General features: G+C 31.9%; 1 protein-coding gene across 1 annotated transcript in view; it reads right to left on the bottom strand.

Moving 5' to 3' along the window:
* Positions 1 to 17704, bottom strand: part of NCAPG2 (non-SMC condensin II complex subunit G2) — an 86248-nt gene that overhangs the window by 60203 nt on the left and 8341 nt on the right. Inside the window, exons 5-9 of the mRNA XM_052000220.1 lie at positions 16828 to 16982; positions 15090 to 15224; positions 6674 to 6768; positions 4034 to 4103; positions 3079 to 3165 (exon numbers count right to left, since the gene is read on the bottom strand). Coding sequence (XP_051856180.1) covers positions 3079 to 3165; positions 4034 to 4103; positions 6674 to 6768; positions 15090 to 15224; positions 16828 to 16982 — 542 coding nt within the window. The remainder of the gene's footprint in view (positions 1 to 3078; positions 3166 to 4033; positions 4104 to 6673; positions 6769 to 15089; positions 15225 to 16827; positions 16983 to 17704) is intronic.

Raw genomic sequence — 17704 nt, 5'->3', positions numbered from 1 at the left:
CTGATCCCTTTAAAGCAGAAACTGGTAGTTAGCACATTATGACTTTATATGACATTTTTGTGACTCTCAAAAATCATGTTCAATAATTTCTCAAATGGAGGCAGTGGGGGAAAAAAAGAGATTGAATCTATTTACTAAAAGGAAACAAAATCAAGAGAAATAAAGAATATGAAATTATGAGTCAGGAAACATCCATTCTAATCTTATCATTAGCTGTATAGCTTTGGGGGATGTTATTTAACTTTAGTTCTTAGGTTTCTAACTGTAAAATGAGGCTAGACTAAACTGTCTCTAAGCTCTCTTACAAATTTAAAATTCTGCCTTAGATCTCAAAACTCACATCTAATAACAAGCAATGGCTCCCTCTTTTGTCAACCAGGAAAATTTCTTACTATTTAGTAATTCTGGTCTTTATGACTCTAAACAAAAAATGTTTCCAAACAAAAGGAAAGAGAAATTCTTGTTTCTTCCCCTGCTTTTTTCCCTACTCTCTCTTTCCCTTATATTTACATCCTTCCCAGGTTCTTCCCTAAATTCTTCACTAATTGATTAATGAAACAAAGCACCTTTTTTTAAAAAAAAAATTCTCTTCAAACACAAAATCATATTATTGAAAAAAGAGAAAAATTTTTTTTTAAAAATCCATCTAACATGGGTATCTCAGATTACAAAGATAAAGGGATAGGGGCTTTTGTTTTCAAAATGACTTTCTAACAGCTCCCTGTAAGGGAGTTTCATATATTCAATGATTATGCATCAACCATAATCCTTCAAGTGAAGAATCTAGAGCTGTAGTAAGACTTTACTTGTGAGCATCAAAGCAGTAAGGAAACAATATGAAAACATCTTACTTTCAAATGCAATCCCTTTTTTACTTTTTCAATTTTCTTTCAGTTTTTAAGAAACAATTTAACAGTAGCCCTTTAAACATAGTATGTCTTAAGACAATTACTTAGGAGACAACACTACTGAGAATGAAGTATGAAAGAATGAATGAAGCATTTATTAAGCATTTTATATGTAAAAAGATGCAAAGAGAAAAATAAAACAATTCATATTCACAAGGAGCTGATTTTCTAAATGGAGGAGACAACACAAAGATAAAGTTCCAGCTCCAAGTCAAAAGTCCTTAGAGAGAAGCAGCAAAGCAGATGGTTACTATAGCTCATTTAATGTTATTCCCAATAATAAAATATATCAGTTTCCAAGCTATGTAACAGCATTAAAAATTTTGGAGTTTCTGTGCCTTCAGGAGCTGTGAATCTAGCATGTCTGGGAGGAACTGAAAAGCATCCCAGGATGATATCTCTGGACACTGAGGTAGAAAATAATGCTAGTCCAAAAGCTCTAAGAGAGATAGTGATCAAGTGGTAGTGATGGTTTTACTAGCTTGGCATATGTTGCTTGCTGTCTTTCTTCAGGGTTCCCTGCTTTTCAACTAGTTTACTTCTCCACTCCATGAGTAGAAGTCAGGTGGCTACTAGTGTCGATAGCTGGCCCCTCTCCAAAAAGGATGTTTCCCCAAATAATGGTTGTAAGGGACAGGGCAGAAGCAGGAATGGTAATCCAGGGGGAATGCTGTTGTTATGCATTAAGCAAATAAGATCCTTGAATACAAGAATTACCCCTGTTCAACCTGGAAAATAGAGTTCCCATAACTACTATTTTTAAAAGTTTCACTTTAATCTACATTGCTAAGAAATTGAATTTATTGCATGAAACTAATGATGACTTTGATCCACAAAAGCTTATATAGCTATCAAGAAATAGAGATTATATACATGTGAAGAATACATTGGCTTATATATATGTAGTTCATGAAATGACCACTACATGACTTTATTTTCAGGCTTTTTAATTTTCATCTTTTTAATGAAATTTTGTGGTATAATTCCTATTTAAATAGATGAAATCATAGTACAAAAAATAGAAAAAACTAGTGACTTTAAGAAATTTTCTATCTCATTCATCCTCATGTAATTCAAATATAAGCTTCAATAACCTAAGATTTAAATAATCTTTTCATAAGATATAGTATTACTCTAAGTCCTATTTCTATTCTGTATCCTATTCTGTAAACTAAGGAGGATGAATTGGTTGTGTTAGGTATAAAAATGAGCAATGTCCGCTAACCTATTTTGTGAAATCATGACTGATAAAGACTGACATTAAGATAGTAAACCCAGTGGACAAGGTTTCTGGTAGCTAACATCTGCTTTAATATGCCCAGACATAACAATGGACCAGATTTTCAACTACTTTCTGCCAAGTTTTTTATGATCAATTAGACACAACTCATAAAAAAAAATGACACTTAAAAAGCAGTGTTTTAAATAAGTAATAATATCTAGATATGAATAAGATGGTAATATTTATGTATGAATTCTACGCTTAAAAATTTTCATGGAAAAAACATAGACTGTGTGCCTGGGAAAGATAAAATTGCCAGACAACTTGTGTGATTCTATAATTTGTGGATCAGTTATTACCACAGGATGAGTAAATAATGAAAATGATCTTAACATAAAACTAAGGAAATAAATCTATAATATTCTTAAGGCTTTTCTGAAATTCTCAATTCCTAATACAGATTTTAGCTCTTTATTCAGGATTTGAATCCTCTTTGGTCTAAATGATTGTTCAAATCTATTTAAAATACTAAGTACGTAACAAAAGAGAATTTTTTAAAATTGCATCTATAAGACAGGATTAAGAAAACATGGTAGCAAAAAGCAGATGATAATTCTAACTATTCATAGACATGTTCCATAATGACATTAGAATTTATTTGAAGTACATTTTATACTTTATATTATCATCAGGGAATTAAATTTTAACCACCCATTGTATACTGAAAACTGTGGTGAAACTGATAACTTTAAAAAAAAAAAAAATCCTCTAACTTAATTATCATTTGACTATGAGAAAGATCAATAACATTAAAGATTTTTTAAGAAATCATGAAGTTAATTAAATTTGAATTTAAAAATCAGTATAAGAGAACTGAAAAAGAAAAATGTCCTTTACCAAAATATATTTTGTAAAATAAATCACATTATTATGATAGGTTCTATTTACCTCTCGTACTTTGGAATGCACTGGAGAACTCCTTGGAAGATGAATTCCATGATGCATGAAATCCTGAATACAACTATCTTCAATTACCTGGGAAAAAAATGGAATAAAAAGAGTTTGTATTAATAAATATTAAATATCTAAGACAGTGAAATAATTCTAAGCAATAACAAATCTAATTTTTTCATCTAATGCTTTGTTGTAAAAAAGATTGTTTAAAATATTAAAAACTGGTTATGTTTGAAAACCCATAGATGGATAAGGATAATTGGGAGGTAGCTGTTATTACTATGACCATTTTACAGTAAATAAGGCAGACATAACTTTAATGACATGCTAGTAAGTGTAAGAGGCCATATTTGAATTCAGGTCTTCCAGAAAGCCAGGCTAACTGCTCCATTCACCATGCTATCTAACATTTTCAATTCATCCACCTCTATCCAAGAGAAAAAAAAAAGTCTTGGAATCAAAAAGCACTAGAGTAATGACATTTTAACAGGAAGTGACCTAAAATGATTCCAAATGGAAAGTTTTTTTCTTGTGTTTTGATGAGAATAGTTGTCTTACATGACAGTGATTAATTTCAAAAATAGGTCTTAAGTGATTTTTAATGAAGAATCAATTTTTTAATGGTTCTCAAAATTCTTAAAAAATATGCACCAAATAAGAATCATGGGTCTTGTGTTAAAAAAATGAGTAAGAGTATCATGTAGTGACTTATAGATATCTGACTAAAGAATCAGGGTTTATTATTATTATTATTATTTTTAGTCTTTAATAAGAGAAAACATCATAACCTGCTCTCTAAAATTCAACAATAAATGGACTTTTTCTTTTTCGAGAGGGAATAAAGAAGAGAAAGAAAGAGGAAGAGAAGTGGGAGGGAGTCCCTTCCCTATTGACCAATTAAATAGGGGAATGCCTAGTGAGGACATTCTGTCAAATTAAAAGCAAATACCTCCAACATTTTCCCTGAAGCCTTCTTCCAAGCTCTGAAATAAATTTCAGCAACATGATCCATCAGAGATCTGTACAAATAAAAAAAAAATTATAAAACTGAGTTAATACTGAAGTTCTCTCTCTCTCTCTCTCTCTCTCTCTCTCTATATATATATATATATATATTTTTGTGTGTGTGTGTGTGTATTTGAGTGTGTATGTGCACTTCTTTTGTGTGTGTGTGTGTGTGTGTGTATATTTCAATTATTGCCCCCAAAACAAGGGCTATCAGGGTAATTAAGGCTAGTATTTTATACATGAAAAAATATTAAACAGTAATTTTAAAGTTCTGAAGTAACACAATACTGAAAAATTTGTTTTTCTAATATTTCCAAATTACATCTTCACTATACTTTCATTATTTTCTAAAAAAATTTTAAGCACTCCTAGAACAATAAATGCATTCAAATGCAAGTACAAAAATATATTGCAAAAAAAAAATTTTGAAAAAGATACATGCTTTGGATAATCCATTTTACTAATTTTTTCAACTACTAGCATTTATAAAGCACTTACTATATGCCAGGCATTGTGGTAAGTGCTTTACAAATAGTATGACATTTTACCCTAATAAGTCTATGAGATACATGTGAGGCAAATGATATCATTATCCCCACTTGAAAGTTGAAGGAATTGAGACAGACAGAGATTAAGTGACCTAACTGCCACAGATGCCACAGGGATACATCCCTGGGCCTAAAGTCAGGAAACCTTGAGTTCAAATCTACCCACCAATATTTACTAGCTATGTGACACTAGGCAAGTCACAACCTCTGTCTGCCCCAGCTCTCTCAAGAGTAAAATGGGAATGACAACAGTACCTACTTCTGAAGGTTGTTGTAAGAGGAAAAAATGAGATGTTTGTAAAGATCCTAGAACACAGTGCCTGGCATATAGTAGGTACTTGATAAAATGTCTAATTTCTTCCTTCCTCTGAAGAAACAGTGAAAGTTAAAAGAGGAGTTCTGTCCTATCTAAACATAAGGGAGATAAGTGAACAAGGTTTCTAGATTAGTTATGTTAGTGATGCACTTTTAAGGTACCATTGTTCTTAAAGCATAATCTAAACCTTGAATTCTTGCATAAAAATGACCAAGGGGGCAGCTTGGTGGCACAGTGGATAGAGCACCAACCCTGAAGTCAGGAGGACCTGAGTTCAAATCTCATCTCAGATACCTAATACTTCCTGGCTGTGTGACCCTGGGCAAGTCACTTAACCCCAATTGCCTCAGTAAAAAACAAAACAAAACAAACAGACAAAAAAAGTAAAAACAACTAAAGAATTTTGTCATCTGACTGAGAATATTGTCAATTATAACTCCAAATGATTTCTGTTAAAGGGCTCTTGATTTGACTCCATCCACAGGACGAATGTGAGGGAGTCCATGAACTTGGAGGGGAAAAAAATTATTTCTCTTTTCATTTCCTTCAATTACTTAAAAATATAATTCTGAAAAGGATCCCTAGACTTCCCTAAACTGCCAAAGAGATCTATAATCCAAAAATATATTAAGGACACCTATATTAAAGAAATTTTAAAAGATATGGAAAACTGTCCATTTTTGTACCTCTACGCAAAAGATGTTTATAATTAGTTTACATAATTAATAAAATTGTTTCTGCCAGGTTTGTGTCTGCAACAGTCTACAAAATTTTCTTCTACCAAACAATTGACAGTGAAAATTAGTTACTCACATCCAGCCATTCTGGAGAGCAATTTGGAACTATGCTCAAAAAGTTATCAAACTGTGCATACCCTTTGATCCAGCAGTGTTTTTACTGGGCTTATATGCCAAAGAGATACTAAAAAAGGGAAAGGGACCTGTATGTGCCAAAATGTGGCAGCCCTGTTTGTAGTGGCTAGAAGCTGGAAAATGAATGGATGCCCATCAATTGGAGAATGGTTGAGTAAATTGTGGTATATGAACGTTGTGGAATATTATTGTTCTGTAAGAAATAACCAGCAGGATGAATACAGAGGGGACTGGCGAGACTTACATGAACTGAGGCTAAGTGAAATGAGCAGAACCAGGAGATCATTATATACCTCAATAATGATACTGTTTGAGGATGTATTCTGATGGAAGTGGATCTCTTCGATAAAGAGAGCTAATTCAGTTTCAATTGATCAAAGATGGGCAGAAGCAGCTACACCCAAAGAAAGAACACTGGGAGATGAATATAAACTGCTTGCATTTTTGTTTTTCTTCCCGGATTATTTATACCTTCTGAATTCAATTCTCCCTGTGCAACAAGAAAACTGTTCGGTTCTGCACACGCATATTGTATCTAGAATATACTGTAACCTATTCAACATGTAAAGGACTGGTTGCCATCTAGGGGAGGGGGTGGAGGGAGGAAGGGGAAAAATCGGAACAGAAGTGAATGCAAGGGATAATGTTGTAAAAAATTACCCTGGCATGAGTTCTATCAATAAAAAGTTATTAAAAAAAAAAAAAAAAAAGAAAATTAGTTACTAACTTCTAATGATCTAAGTAATAACTATGAAAGGCTAATCTTCAAGACTACTTTGAAATTAAGTTCAGTTTGTACAAGTTAAGGCAATAACTACATAATATTAGCTACCTGTAATACATACTTTTGTAAAACTTGCAATTGCTTTTTAATGACCTCATGGATCAGTTTAATGAAATTTATATTCCAGCTGAATAGAAAGCTGAGAAATCTTCTTCCCTGTAAAGAAAAAGCAAGATGTGACATAAAAATAGTAACTGGACAAAACAATTCCAATGACAAAAAAGAAAGGTAATTGATTATTTGGTAATATCACAGCCCATAAGTAGAAAGAATTATACTTTTAAAAATTAGCTAAATTTTAAATATAAATCTTAATATAATATTTCCTACAGACTACATTCTACAAATTCCCAGTGTTTCCATGACATACACCAAGGTCTGAAGGGGAGAAGGAAAACATGGGAACAGATGAGAAAAAGAGTAAAATGTAGCATCTTAACATCTTCTTTACTTGGTTGTTAATTAATTTACAATCACTATTCAATTCTCTTTTCCTAGTTAACTAAAGTCAGGGCTCACAATACAAGGAATTAAAAAATGCTTTTAAAAACAATTCCATGATACTAAGTTAGATCTTAGAGATTGTTTAGTCTCATTTTACTGCCAAAACCAGATTAAAAAGCAATTGTGAAATGTTTAACAGAATAAATAAAAATATAATAGAACATAAATATATATATATATATATGGAGTCAAAGATACAAATAACAACTTATGACATTATTAGTACATCTCAGCACTTCAAAGACTTATAAGTACATTATTTATTATGACATGGAATTTATATAATCTGGTAAGGTATACAAAAATCTCGGCATACATTATCTCATTTAAGCTTCACAACCATGTGAGGTGAGTACTACTACTTTTATTATTTCTATTTATAGATGAAGAAACTCAGACTCAATAGTTAAAAGTCTCGCCCATGACGAAATTTGACACGTTCTACTCTATTTAGCGCCATCTGCCTTTTAATTTGATTCAATTTTATTTCTTTATGTCAGTGAATTCTGAAACCTACACCTACAGAACAATAAAACAAAAAATGAAAAGCCCTATTCAAATAGCTCTTAAAATTTTGTCTCTTAAAAATCTTAGAAGCAAATTCTTTGATACAGGTATGACCACCAAGATATATTTAAAGAACTGATTCAAACATGTGACAACAACTATCCCAATAAATAAATGCTAAAAAGATATGAACAAGTAGTTTTATCAGTAGCAGTATAAGAATATGCACCAAATCATTAATAGCAGGAAAAAAAAGTGCTCCAAATTACTAAGAGTAGAGAATAAGTGTTCCAAATCACTAACATTAACAGAAAGATCAATCAAAAATGAGGTTTCATCTCATACCTATCAGACTAATAAAGCTGACAAAAACGGAAAATGACAAAGAGGTAGAGGATTTTTTCTTTATGCTCAACAGTAGAAGGATGTGGGAGTATAAATCAATATTTATTTTAAAATAATATTTAATTTTTAAAAAATACACAGAAAAGGAGAAAATACAGAAGGAAACAGACTAGCAAGCCAGCTTTGACACCTTACTCCTCTCACTTTATATAACCAAGCAGTTGCAAAAGTGAAAACCTTTACAATATCTCTTGAATACACTTCCTTCTTTCCTCCGGTATTACACAACAGTCTAATAGAAGCTCTCAACACAACTGAACTATTACAATGGACTGCAGGGTTTGCCTGCCTCAAGTCTCTCCCCATTTCAATCTCTCCTCCAATCAGCCACCAAAGTAACATTTTCAGAAGGCAGGTATGCTCATGTTTCCTCTTCATACTACTCAAGAAATTAAAAGTGGCTTCTCATCACTACAAATGTTCTGTAAGGCATTCAAAATCTTTCATAATCTAGCCCCCAATACCTTCTACCTTCCTTTCTGAAACTTTCTCTTCAATGCAATAAAAATGACTTCATGAAATGTTCCAGGAACAAGATACTTCATTTCTGTCAGCTCTGGGAATTTTCTCTGGCTATCCCCCTCACCTGGAATGCACTAACTTCTCGACTCTGCCTAACTACCCTGGCTTCAAGTACCAACTAAAATCCCTTATTTAATGGGAAGTCTTTACCAAATCCTCTTAAATCTAGTACCTTTCTGTGGAGGGCCAGAACTTTGGAGAAGTATACTTGAAACAAAGATACTTACAATAAGGTGTTAACCCAGTGTTATTGATGAGATGATGGTTCTTTAGTATACATATACTTTAGTACTTAGCATGGTGATGTAATGGTTCTCTAGTTCACACATACTTAGTGTGCTGTAATGATGTAATCATATCAAGGTATTTAAGGGCTGAGGACTGGAAACAAGACACCTTCTGGTGGCTCTCCTGTCTCCTGCACTACTGGTCCCGAGATCCTCCAGAAAGCTAGCCCAAACATTCTTTATATATTTATATTCTGTATATAGCTTGCTTTGTACAGATTAGTTTGCATATTTTCTCCCTTATTAAACTATAAGCTCCTTGAGGAGAGAGATTACCTTAGGCTTCCTTTCATAGCTCTACTCACAGAGTACAAAATAGATACTTAATAGATGTTTACTGATTAATTGATTGAATTTTTATACAATAAAAATCTTGCTATACACAATAAACATGTGAGGTTCATATATAAACCATTTTTTCTGTTCTACTTCGTATGCAGAATTATTCCTTTTTATTTAGGTACTAAAAAAATTCAAAAATCAAAGGTCAGAATGTGAAAATCAAATTATAAATCTAATAAAAAGATTTTTAAGAATTTTTCTTTAAAGGAAAAGAATACAAAAATTGCCTCTCCCCACTTCTACAGTTTTTTTAAATATACCTTTTCCAAGGTGAGATAATTATACAAGTTACATTTTTTGCTGGACGCTCAAATTCCTCAAGATCTGAGACTTTTGTTCATCTTATAACAGTCCTTGGTCTATAGTATAAGCTAAATAAATATTTGTTGATGAATTAAGAATTTTTGTGATGGAGAATTTTGAATGGAGAATTCATCATAACATATAAATAAGCATTAGCTACAGAGCATATGTTTTAGTGCTTAGAAGGAAGCATTATTTTGCTCTCACATTTTTAGATTTATTGAATACGTGGATTCCAGAAAGAAATGAAGCCAAGATAATTAAGAAGGCCGCTATGCCCTTTCAAATCAGTAAAGAACCAGCTAGCTTCTCTCAGTTCTAGACATAGATATTTGGAAAGATCTTAAACTTTATATTTTTTAATATCTCCTCTTCTTCCATCTACCTTCTATGGGTTTCCTTTAACTTACTATACATATTCTTCAAAATATTACTTTTATAATCACTGACTGAGAGCAGCTAGGTGTCAAAATAAATGTGCTGAACTTGGAAGTCAAGAAGACTCATCTTAAAAAGGTAAAATTAAAATAATAATAATAAAAGACTCATCTCCCTGATGATCAAATGGTTTCAGGCACTTATTAGCTGTGTGACCCTGAATAAGTCACTTAACCCTGCTTGCTTTAGTTCCCCATGTATAAAATGAGTTAGAGGAGGAAAAGGCAAATCATTTCAAGATCTTTGCCAAGAAAACTCCAACTGGGAAACAAAGTATCATACACAACTAAAACAACTCAACAACAAAATCACCAACAAAAATTTGTCAGCTTCTACTACATGTAGGGACTATGATAAGGAATTTCTCTACCTAAGAGTTCATCTAAGGGCAGCTAGGTGGCACAGTGGATAGAGCACCAGCACTGAAGTCATGAGCTCCTGAGTTCAAATTTGACCTCAGACACGAAACATTTCCTGTGTCCCTGGGTAAGTCACTTAACCCCAATTGCCTCAGCAACAAAAAAGAAAAAAGTTTATCTAATCATATTAAAAACTTCTTCAGGTTGATATTCAATATTCTCTAAAATTGAATCCAGCTTTCTTATTCAGTTAAACTAATTTAATCTTTGCTTTTCCCTTTTGCATAGTAACAATTTCTGCCTACATACTCTGCCTCATATAATTTAATCCTTTCTTCTTTCTTTATGCCAATTTAAGTGATATACTTCTAAAGCCCAGTATAATTTGTTTCTTGAAAACTTATGACCCATAAGTTCTCTCTAGATGTTTTATATTTAATTCTTATCTATATAAGCAGGATCAAGGATAACAGATTTAGGGGGAAAGACTTCAGAGGAAAAAAAGAAATAAGCATTTATTAAACACCTACACTGTGCTAAATGCTTTACAAATATTATTTAATTTGATCCTCAAAATACTCTGGGAGGTATGTACTATTATAATTCCTACTTTACAACAAAGGCAACTGAGGCAGAGATTAAGCGATTTGCACAGGGTCACACAGCTATTAAATATCTGAGGTTATCAAACTCAAATGCAGTAAGGCAGAAATAGTAAATGCATCCTTTTCAGACCACGATGCAATGAAAATTACATTCAACAAAAAGCCAAGGGAAAACAGGGCAAAAAAAATAATTGTCAACTAAATAATCTCAAATTAAAGAATGATTGGGTGAAACAACAAATCGTAGACATAATTAGTAACTTCACCCAAGAAAATGACAATAATGAAACGTCATACCAAAATGTATAGGATGCAGCCAAAGTGGTAATAAGGGGAAATTTCATATCTCTAGAGGCCTACTGGCATAAAATAGAGAAAGAAAAGGTCAATGAATTGGGCTTGCAACTAAAAATGCTAGAAAAGGAACAAATTAAAACGCCCCAGTCAAATACTAAACTTGAAATTCTAAAAATAAAAGGAGCAATCAATAAAACTGAAAGTAAAAAAAGTATTGAATAAAACTAAGCGTTGGTTTTATGAAAAAACCAACAAAATAGACAAACCCTTAGTAAATCTGATTAAAAAAAGGAAAGAGGAAAATCAAATTGTTAGTCTTAAGAATGAAAAGGGAGAACTTGCTACTAACGAAGCGGAAACTAGAACAACTTTATGCCAATAAATTCGACAACTTAAATGAAATGGAAGAATATCTTCAAAAATATAGGCTTCCCAGATTAACAGAGGAGGAAGTAAATTTCTTAAATAGTCCCATTTCAGAAAAAGAAATAGAACAAGCTATTAATCAACTCCCTAAGAAAAAATCCCCAGGACCAAATGGATTTACATGTGAATTCTACCAAACATTTAAAGAACAATTAATTCCAGTGCTATATAAACTATTTGAAAAAAATAGGGATTGAAGGAGTCCTACCAAACTCCTTTTACGACACAGACATGGTATGATACCTAAACCAGGTAGGTTGAAAACAGAGAAAGAAAATTATAGACCAATCTCCCTAATGAATATTGATGCTAAAATCTCATAAATCTACTAATAAAATAATAACAAAATAAAATTTAATAAAATATTAGCAAAAAGATTACAGAAAATCATCCCAATACACTATGACCAAGTAGGATTTATACCAGGAATGCAGGGCTAGTTCAATATTAGGAAAACTATTAGCATAATTCACTATATCAATAATCAAACTAACAAAAACCATATGATCATCTCAATAGATGCAGAAAAATCATTTGATAAAATCCAACATCCATTCCTAATAAAAACACTTGAGAGGACAGGAAGAAATGGACTTTTTCTTAAAATAGGAGCATATATTTAAAACCGTCAGTAAGCATCATATGCAATGGGAAAAAACTGGAACCTTTCCCAATAACATCTGGAGTGAAGCAAGGTTGCCCACTATCACCATTATTATTCAATATTGTATTAGAAACGCCAGCCTCAGCAATAAGAGTCGAGAAAGAGATTAAAGGAATTAGAGTAGGCAGTGAGGAAACCAAACCATCACTCTTTGCAGATATGATGGTATACTTAGAGAACCCCAGAGATTCTACTAAAAAGCTATTAGAAATAATTCATTACTTCAGCAAAGTTGCAGGATACAAAATAAATCCCCATAAATCCTCAGCATTTTTATACATGACCAACAAAAGGCAACAGCAAGAGATACAAAGAGAAATTCCATTCAAAATAACTGTCGACAGCATAAAATATTTGGGAATCTATCTACCAAAAAAGGAAAGTCAGGAATTATATGAGCAACATTACAAAAAACTTTCCACACAAATAAAGTCAGATTTAAATAATTGGAAAAATATTAAGTGCTCTTAGATAGGCCGAGCGAATATAATAAAGATGACAATACTCCCTAAACTATTTATTTAGTGCTATACCAATCAGACTTCCAAGAAAATATTTTAACGATCTAGAAAAAATAACAACAAAATTCATATGGAAGAACAAAAAATCGAGAATCTCAAGGGATTTAATGGAAAAAAAAAATCAAATGAAGGTAGCCTAGCTGTACCTAATCTAAAACTATATTATAAAGCAGCAGTCACCAAAACCATTTGGTATTACCTAAGAAATAGATTAGTTGATTTCACTAGGTTCACAAGACAAAATAGTCAACTGTAGCAATCTAGTGTTTGACAAACCCAAAGTTCCTAACTTTTGGGATAAGAATTCATTATTTGACAAAAACTGCTGGGATAACTGGAAATTAGTATGGCAGAAAGTAGGCATGGACCCACACTTAACACCATATACCAAGATAAGCTCAAAATGGGTCCATGATTTAGGCATAAAGAATGAGATTATAAGTAAATTAGAGGAACATAGGATCGTTTATCTCTCAGACTTGTGGAGGAGGAAGAAATTTGTGACCAAAGATGAACTACAGACCATTATTGATCACAAAATAGAAAATTTTGATTACATCAAATTAAAAAGCCTTTGTACAAACAAAACTAATGCAAACAAAATTAGAAGGGAAGCAACAAACTGGGAAAACATCTTCACAGTTAAAGGTTCTAATAAAGGCCTCATTTCCAAAATATATAGAGAATTGACTCTAATTAATAAGAAATCAAGCCATTCTCCAATTGATAAATGGTCAAAGGATATGAATAGACAATTTTCAGATGATGAAATTGAAAATATTTCTACTCATATGAAAGAGTGTTCCAAATCACTATTGATCAGAGAAATGCAAATTAAGACAATTCTGAGATACTACTACACACTTGTTAGATTGGCTAAGATGACAGGAAAAAATAATGATGAATGTTGGAGGGATTTTCTGGGAAACTGGTACACTGATGCATTGTTGGTGGAGTTGTGAACGAATCCAACCATTCTGGAGAGCAATCTGGAATTATGCCTAAAAAGTTATCAAACTGTGCATACCCTTTGATCCAGCAGTGCTACTACTAGGTTTATACCCCAAAGAGACACTAAAAAAGGGAAAGAGACCTGTATGTGCCAAAATGTTTGTGGCAGCCCTGTTTATAGTGGCTAGAAGCTGGAAAATGAATGGATGCCCATCAATTGGAGAATGGTTTGATAAATTGTGGTATATGAATGTTATGGAATATTATTGTTCTGTAAGAAATGACCAGCAGGATGAATACAGAGAGGCTTGGAGAGACTTACATGAACTGATGCTAAGTGAAATGAGCAGAACCAGGAGATCATTATATACTTCAACAACAATACTGTATAAGGATGTATTCTGGTGGAAGTGGATTTCTTTGACAAAGAGAAGATCTAACTCAGTTTCAATTGATCAATGATGGACAGAAGCAACTACACCCAAAGAAAGAACACTGGGAAATGAATGTAAACTGTTTGCATTTTTGTTTTTCTTCCCGGGTTATTTCTACCTTCTGAATCCAATTCTCCCTGTGCAACAAGAGAACTGTTCGGATCTGCACACATATATTGTATCTAGATATACTGTGACATATTTAACATGTATAGGACTGCTTGCCATCTGGGGGAGGGGGTGGAGGGAGAGAATGGAAAGAGAGAATGCAAAAATCGGAACAGAAGTGAGTACAAGGGATAATGTTGTAAAAAATTACCCAGGCATGGGTTCTGTCAATAAAAAGTTATTTAAAAAAAAGAAAAGAAAAGAAAAGAAAAGAAAAGAAAAGAAAAGAAAAGAAAAGAAAAAAGAAAAGAAAAGAAAAGAAAAGAAAAGAAAAGAAAAGAAAAGAAAAGAAAAGAAAAGAAAAGAAAAGAAAAGAAAAGAAAAGAAAAGAAAAGAAAAGAAAAGAAAAGAAAAGAAAAGAAAAGAAAAGAAAAAACAAAAAAAGTATCTATGAGGTAAGCTTTGAATTCAGTTCTTTCTGAGCTATCTCATTCCATCTTTTAGATGTTACCTATTCCAACTTTCTCATTTTATATACATGGAAATTAAGGTCCAGATATTTTAAATATTTTGCCCAAGGTAACATAGGTAGTAAGCACCAGCGAGAGAGGATTTGAGCCTAGAACCTATAATACTAAATTTAATGCTCTGTTCATTACTGTTGCATCTGTAGATCTTACTGTTTTCTTTGCTGCAAAATTATCTTTGAATAGGAAAGGAACAGAAAATGATTAATACCTATGATCTCATGGAGAAACAGCACAGAAACATAGCAAATGAACCCAAAATGAAAACATTATTTACCTTTTCTGTCTTAATACAATTAATATTCATGAAGCATTGAAGCAACATATCTTTAATTTCATTACTTTCCTCCAAATTATAATCAAAGCAAAGTAAAGCCTGATGAATATTCCAAAGCCGACAAATGTCTGCGCCCTAGTAAAACAAAAATAAAATAGTAAAATTAATTTCTCTAACATTTTAGATATTTGAGAGAAACATTAGATAAAAGGAATAGGCTTAGATGACAAATAATAATGAATGTACTTATAAATGTTATAGTTATAAATGCAAAAAAGTTTAAAATGGCAATAAATGTATAGATTTACAGAGGGAAATTATGGCACCAGCATAATTAATATTATAAAAGCAACAATGTAAGGGAAAATAAAAGTTTAGGAATTCTGATGAATGCATTGAACAGCTACAAATCTAGAAGACCAATGAAGAAACAGGGTACTGTACTTCCTTTAGCTTTTACTTGTGTCCCTTAATGCTTACCACCATGGACCAAGTAGATAGTAAGCCTTAATAAGTGCTTATTCAAAGCATCTGAAAGGGCAGAATGAGTCATATACTTCAGGATATAATAATGCAAAATGTGTTTTGCTTGATTATGCTAACTTGTTATAAATATTGTTTTTATTTTCTTTATAGGGGAAGGCTAGAGATCTGAATGCTATCTCATAAAACAAGAAGAAAAAAAGTAGCCACTGAAGAATTTTTTTTAAAATGTACAGTAGAAAAGGAAGTTCAAATGATGATAATAAATTAGCAAAACAGCTTTGAAAGTAATATCTTGAATTTATTGCACATATTTCTATATGGCTAAATAAAAGATAATAAATATGTATTAATTTATATAAACATATAAAATAAGCCAGTCAAAGTTCAATTTCAATATAGGAACATTTTATTCTATTAAGAACAGAATATTCTATTCATTATATGTATATATAAAATGTGTAATTTTATATAATACATATTATTTTATATTAATAAATTTTATACACATTAAATAAAACAGACCAATCAAATTTTAATTTGAACATAAGAATATTCTCTAGGAAAACAATCTCATTCAAATTTATCAAAAAATTGTGAAGTTCTAGTCAAGAAGTAGTAGATATAAAAACCTCTGCAATAGCAGAGAATCATTTGTAGCTTGACAATTTTACAAAAACAAGGAAGGCTACATATGTTGCTGAAATTTAGAAAACAAAGGAAATAAAAGTCAAAAAGAAGCATAAGATTATTCAATTAAAAAAAGGTAAAGGTTAAGATTGAAGGGAGAAACAAAGAAAGCTACCAAAAGGGAAATGATTAAAAAAAAACCAAACAGTTGGGGAAAAAAAATGCAGTAGGCAAAGTAGTAAAAAGGCAAGGATTTTTAACCTAGAGTCTATGGATTCTGAGTTTTTTTGTTAGCCCCATTATTGTAGTTCACCATAATTAGTTTCCTTTTAAAATCTAATGTATTTTATCTTATGCATTCAAAAACATTATGCTAAGAAGGAATTCATAGGCTTTATCAGTATCAAAAAGATCTATGACACAAGAATGGTTAAGAACCCCTAAAGCAAACATTGGATACAACCTGGGCTAAGTAGCATTAACTTTACTACCCCCAAAAACAATAAAATAGATTTTAAAAATTAAAATACATTTCAAAGATATAAAAAGGCCAAGAACTTCTCTAGTTCTCAAACACAATAAAGTAACAAAGAATGGTAAAAACACATCATCAATTTTAACATACTGTTTTAGTATTAAGACTCTTTTTTAATAGCATTATAAAAGCAGTTTTTCCCATATCTTCTTTGGCCTCTAGGCCTTTTTCCCACCAAGTCACACACAGGTGATGTATGGAATTCTGTAAATTTCTTTCAGATTCTGGCAGGGCATGTATAATACCTAAAATAAAAAGAAAACAATTTTAAATACAGCAGAATGTCCTTAATTCAAACACATTAAATTTGGTACTAACCCCTAATGGTTGTATAATCCTAGCAAACCATTTAACTTCTCGGGGTTTTAGGCAGTTTTCTAGAACAAGAGGCAGAGATGGTTCAGACTTGCTTTGGTAAAGAGAATTTCCTTCTTCAGTAGACTTAGACCAATAAAACTACAAGTCTAGTTCCTATCTCTTTAATTACTCTCATGTGAAATTTATCTTTGTATTTGAAGGGTCTGCTAAACAGGTAATGAGTTTGCACACTGTTGTTTAGTTATGTCCAACTCAAGTGATCCCACTTAGGGTTTTCTTGGCAAAGTTATTGAAATGGTTTGCCATTTTTTTCTCCAATTTATTTTACAGACAAGGTAATGAGACAATAAGTTAAGTAAATGACTTGCCCAGAGTCATACAACTAATAGCTTGAGGCTAGCTTTGAAGTGAGTATCTTTCTGACTCTAGTCTAGGGCATCTATGCCTGTGTCTCTTAGCTGCATGCTAAAGCCATGTAAATTTTTTTTTAAAATTTAAGCAAATGATGCTATTAACTATGAGTGTTATTTTTTTAATTAAAATAGACCTAATAGATCATATAATTTTAAAGCTAAAAGAGATTTTTAAAATTATCTGCCATGTTAGAGATAAGGAAACTGAGAGTCCTTGAATTTAATGTAATTAGTGG

Source organism: Antechinus flavipes, chromosome 5, assembly GCF_016432865.1.
Source record: "Antechinus flavipes isolate AdamAnt ecotype Samford, QLD, Australia chromosome 5, AdamAnt_v2, whole genome shotgun sequence".
In the NCBI taxonomy this organism is placed as follows: Eukaryota; Metazoa; Chordata; class Mammalia; order Dasyuromorphia; family Dasyuridae; genus Antechinus; species Antechinus flavipes.
Note: the sequence above shows the minus strand (reverse complement) of the source record. Positions and strands in the feature narration are given on the sequence as shown.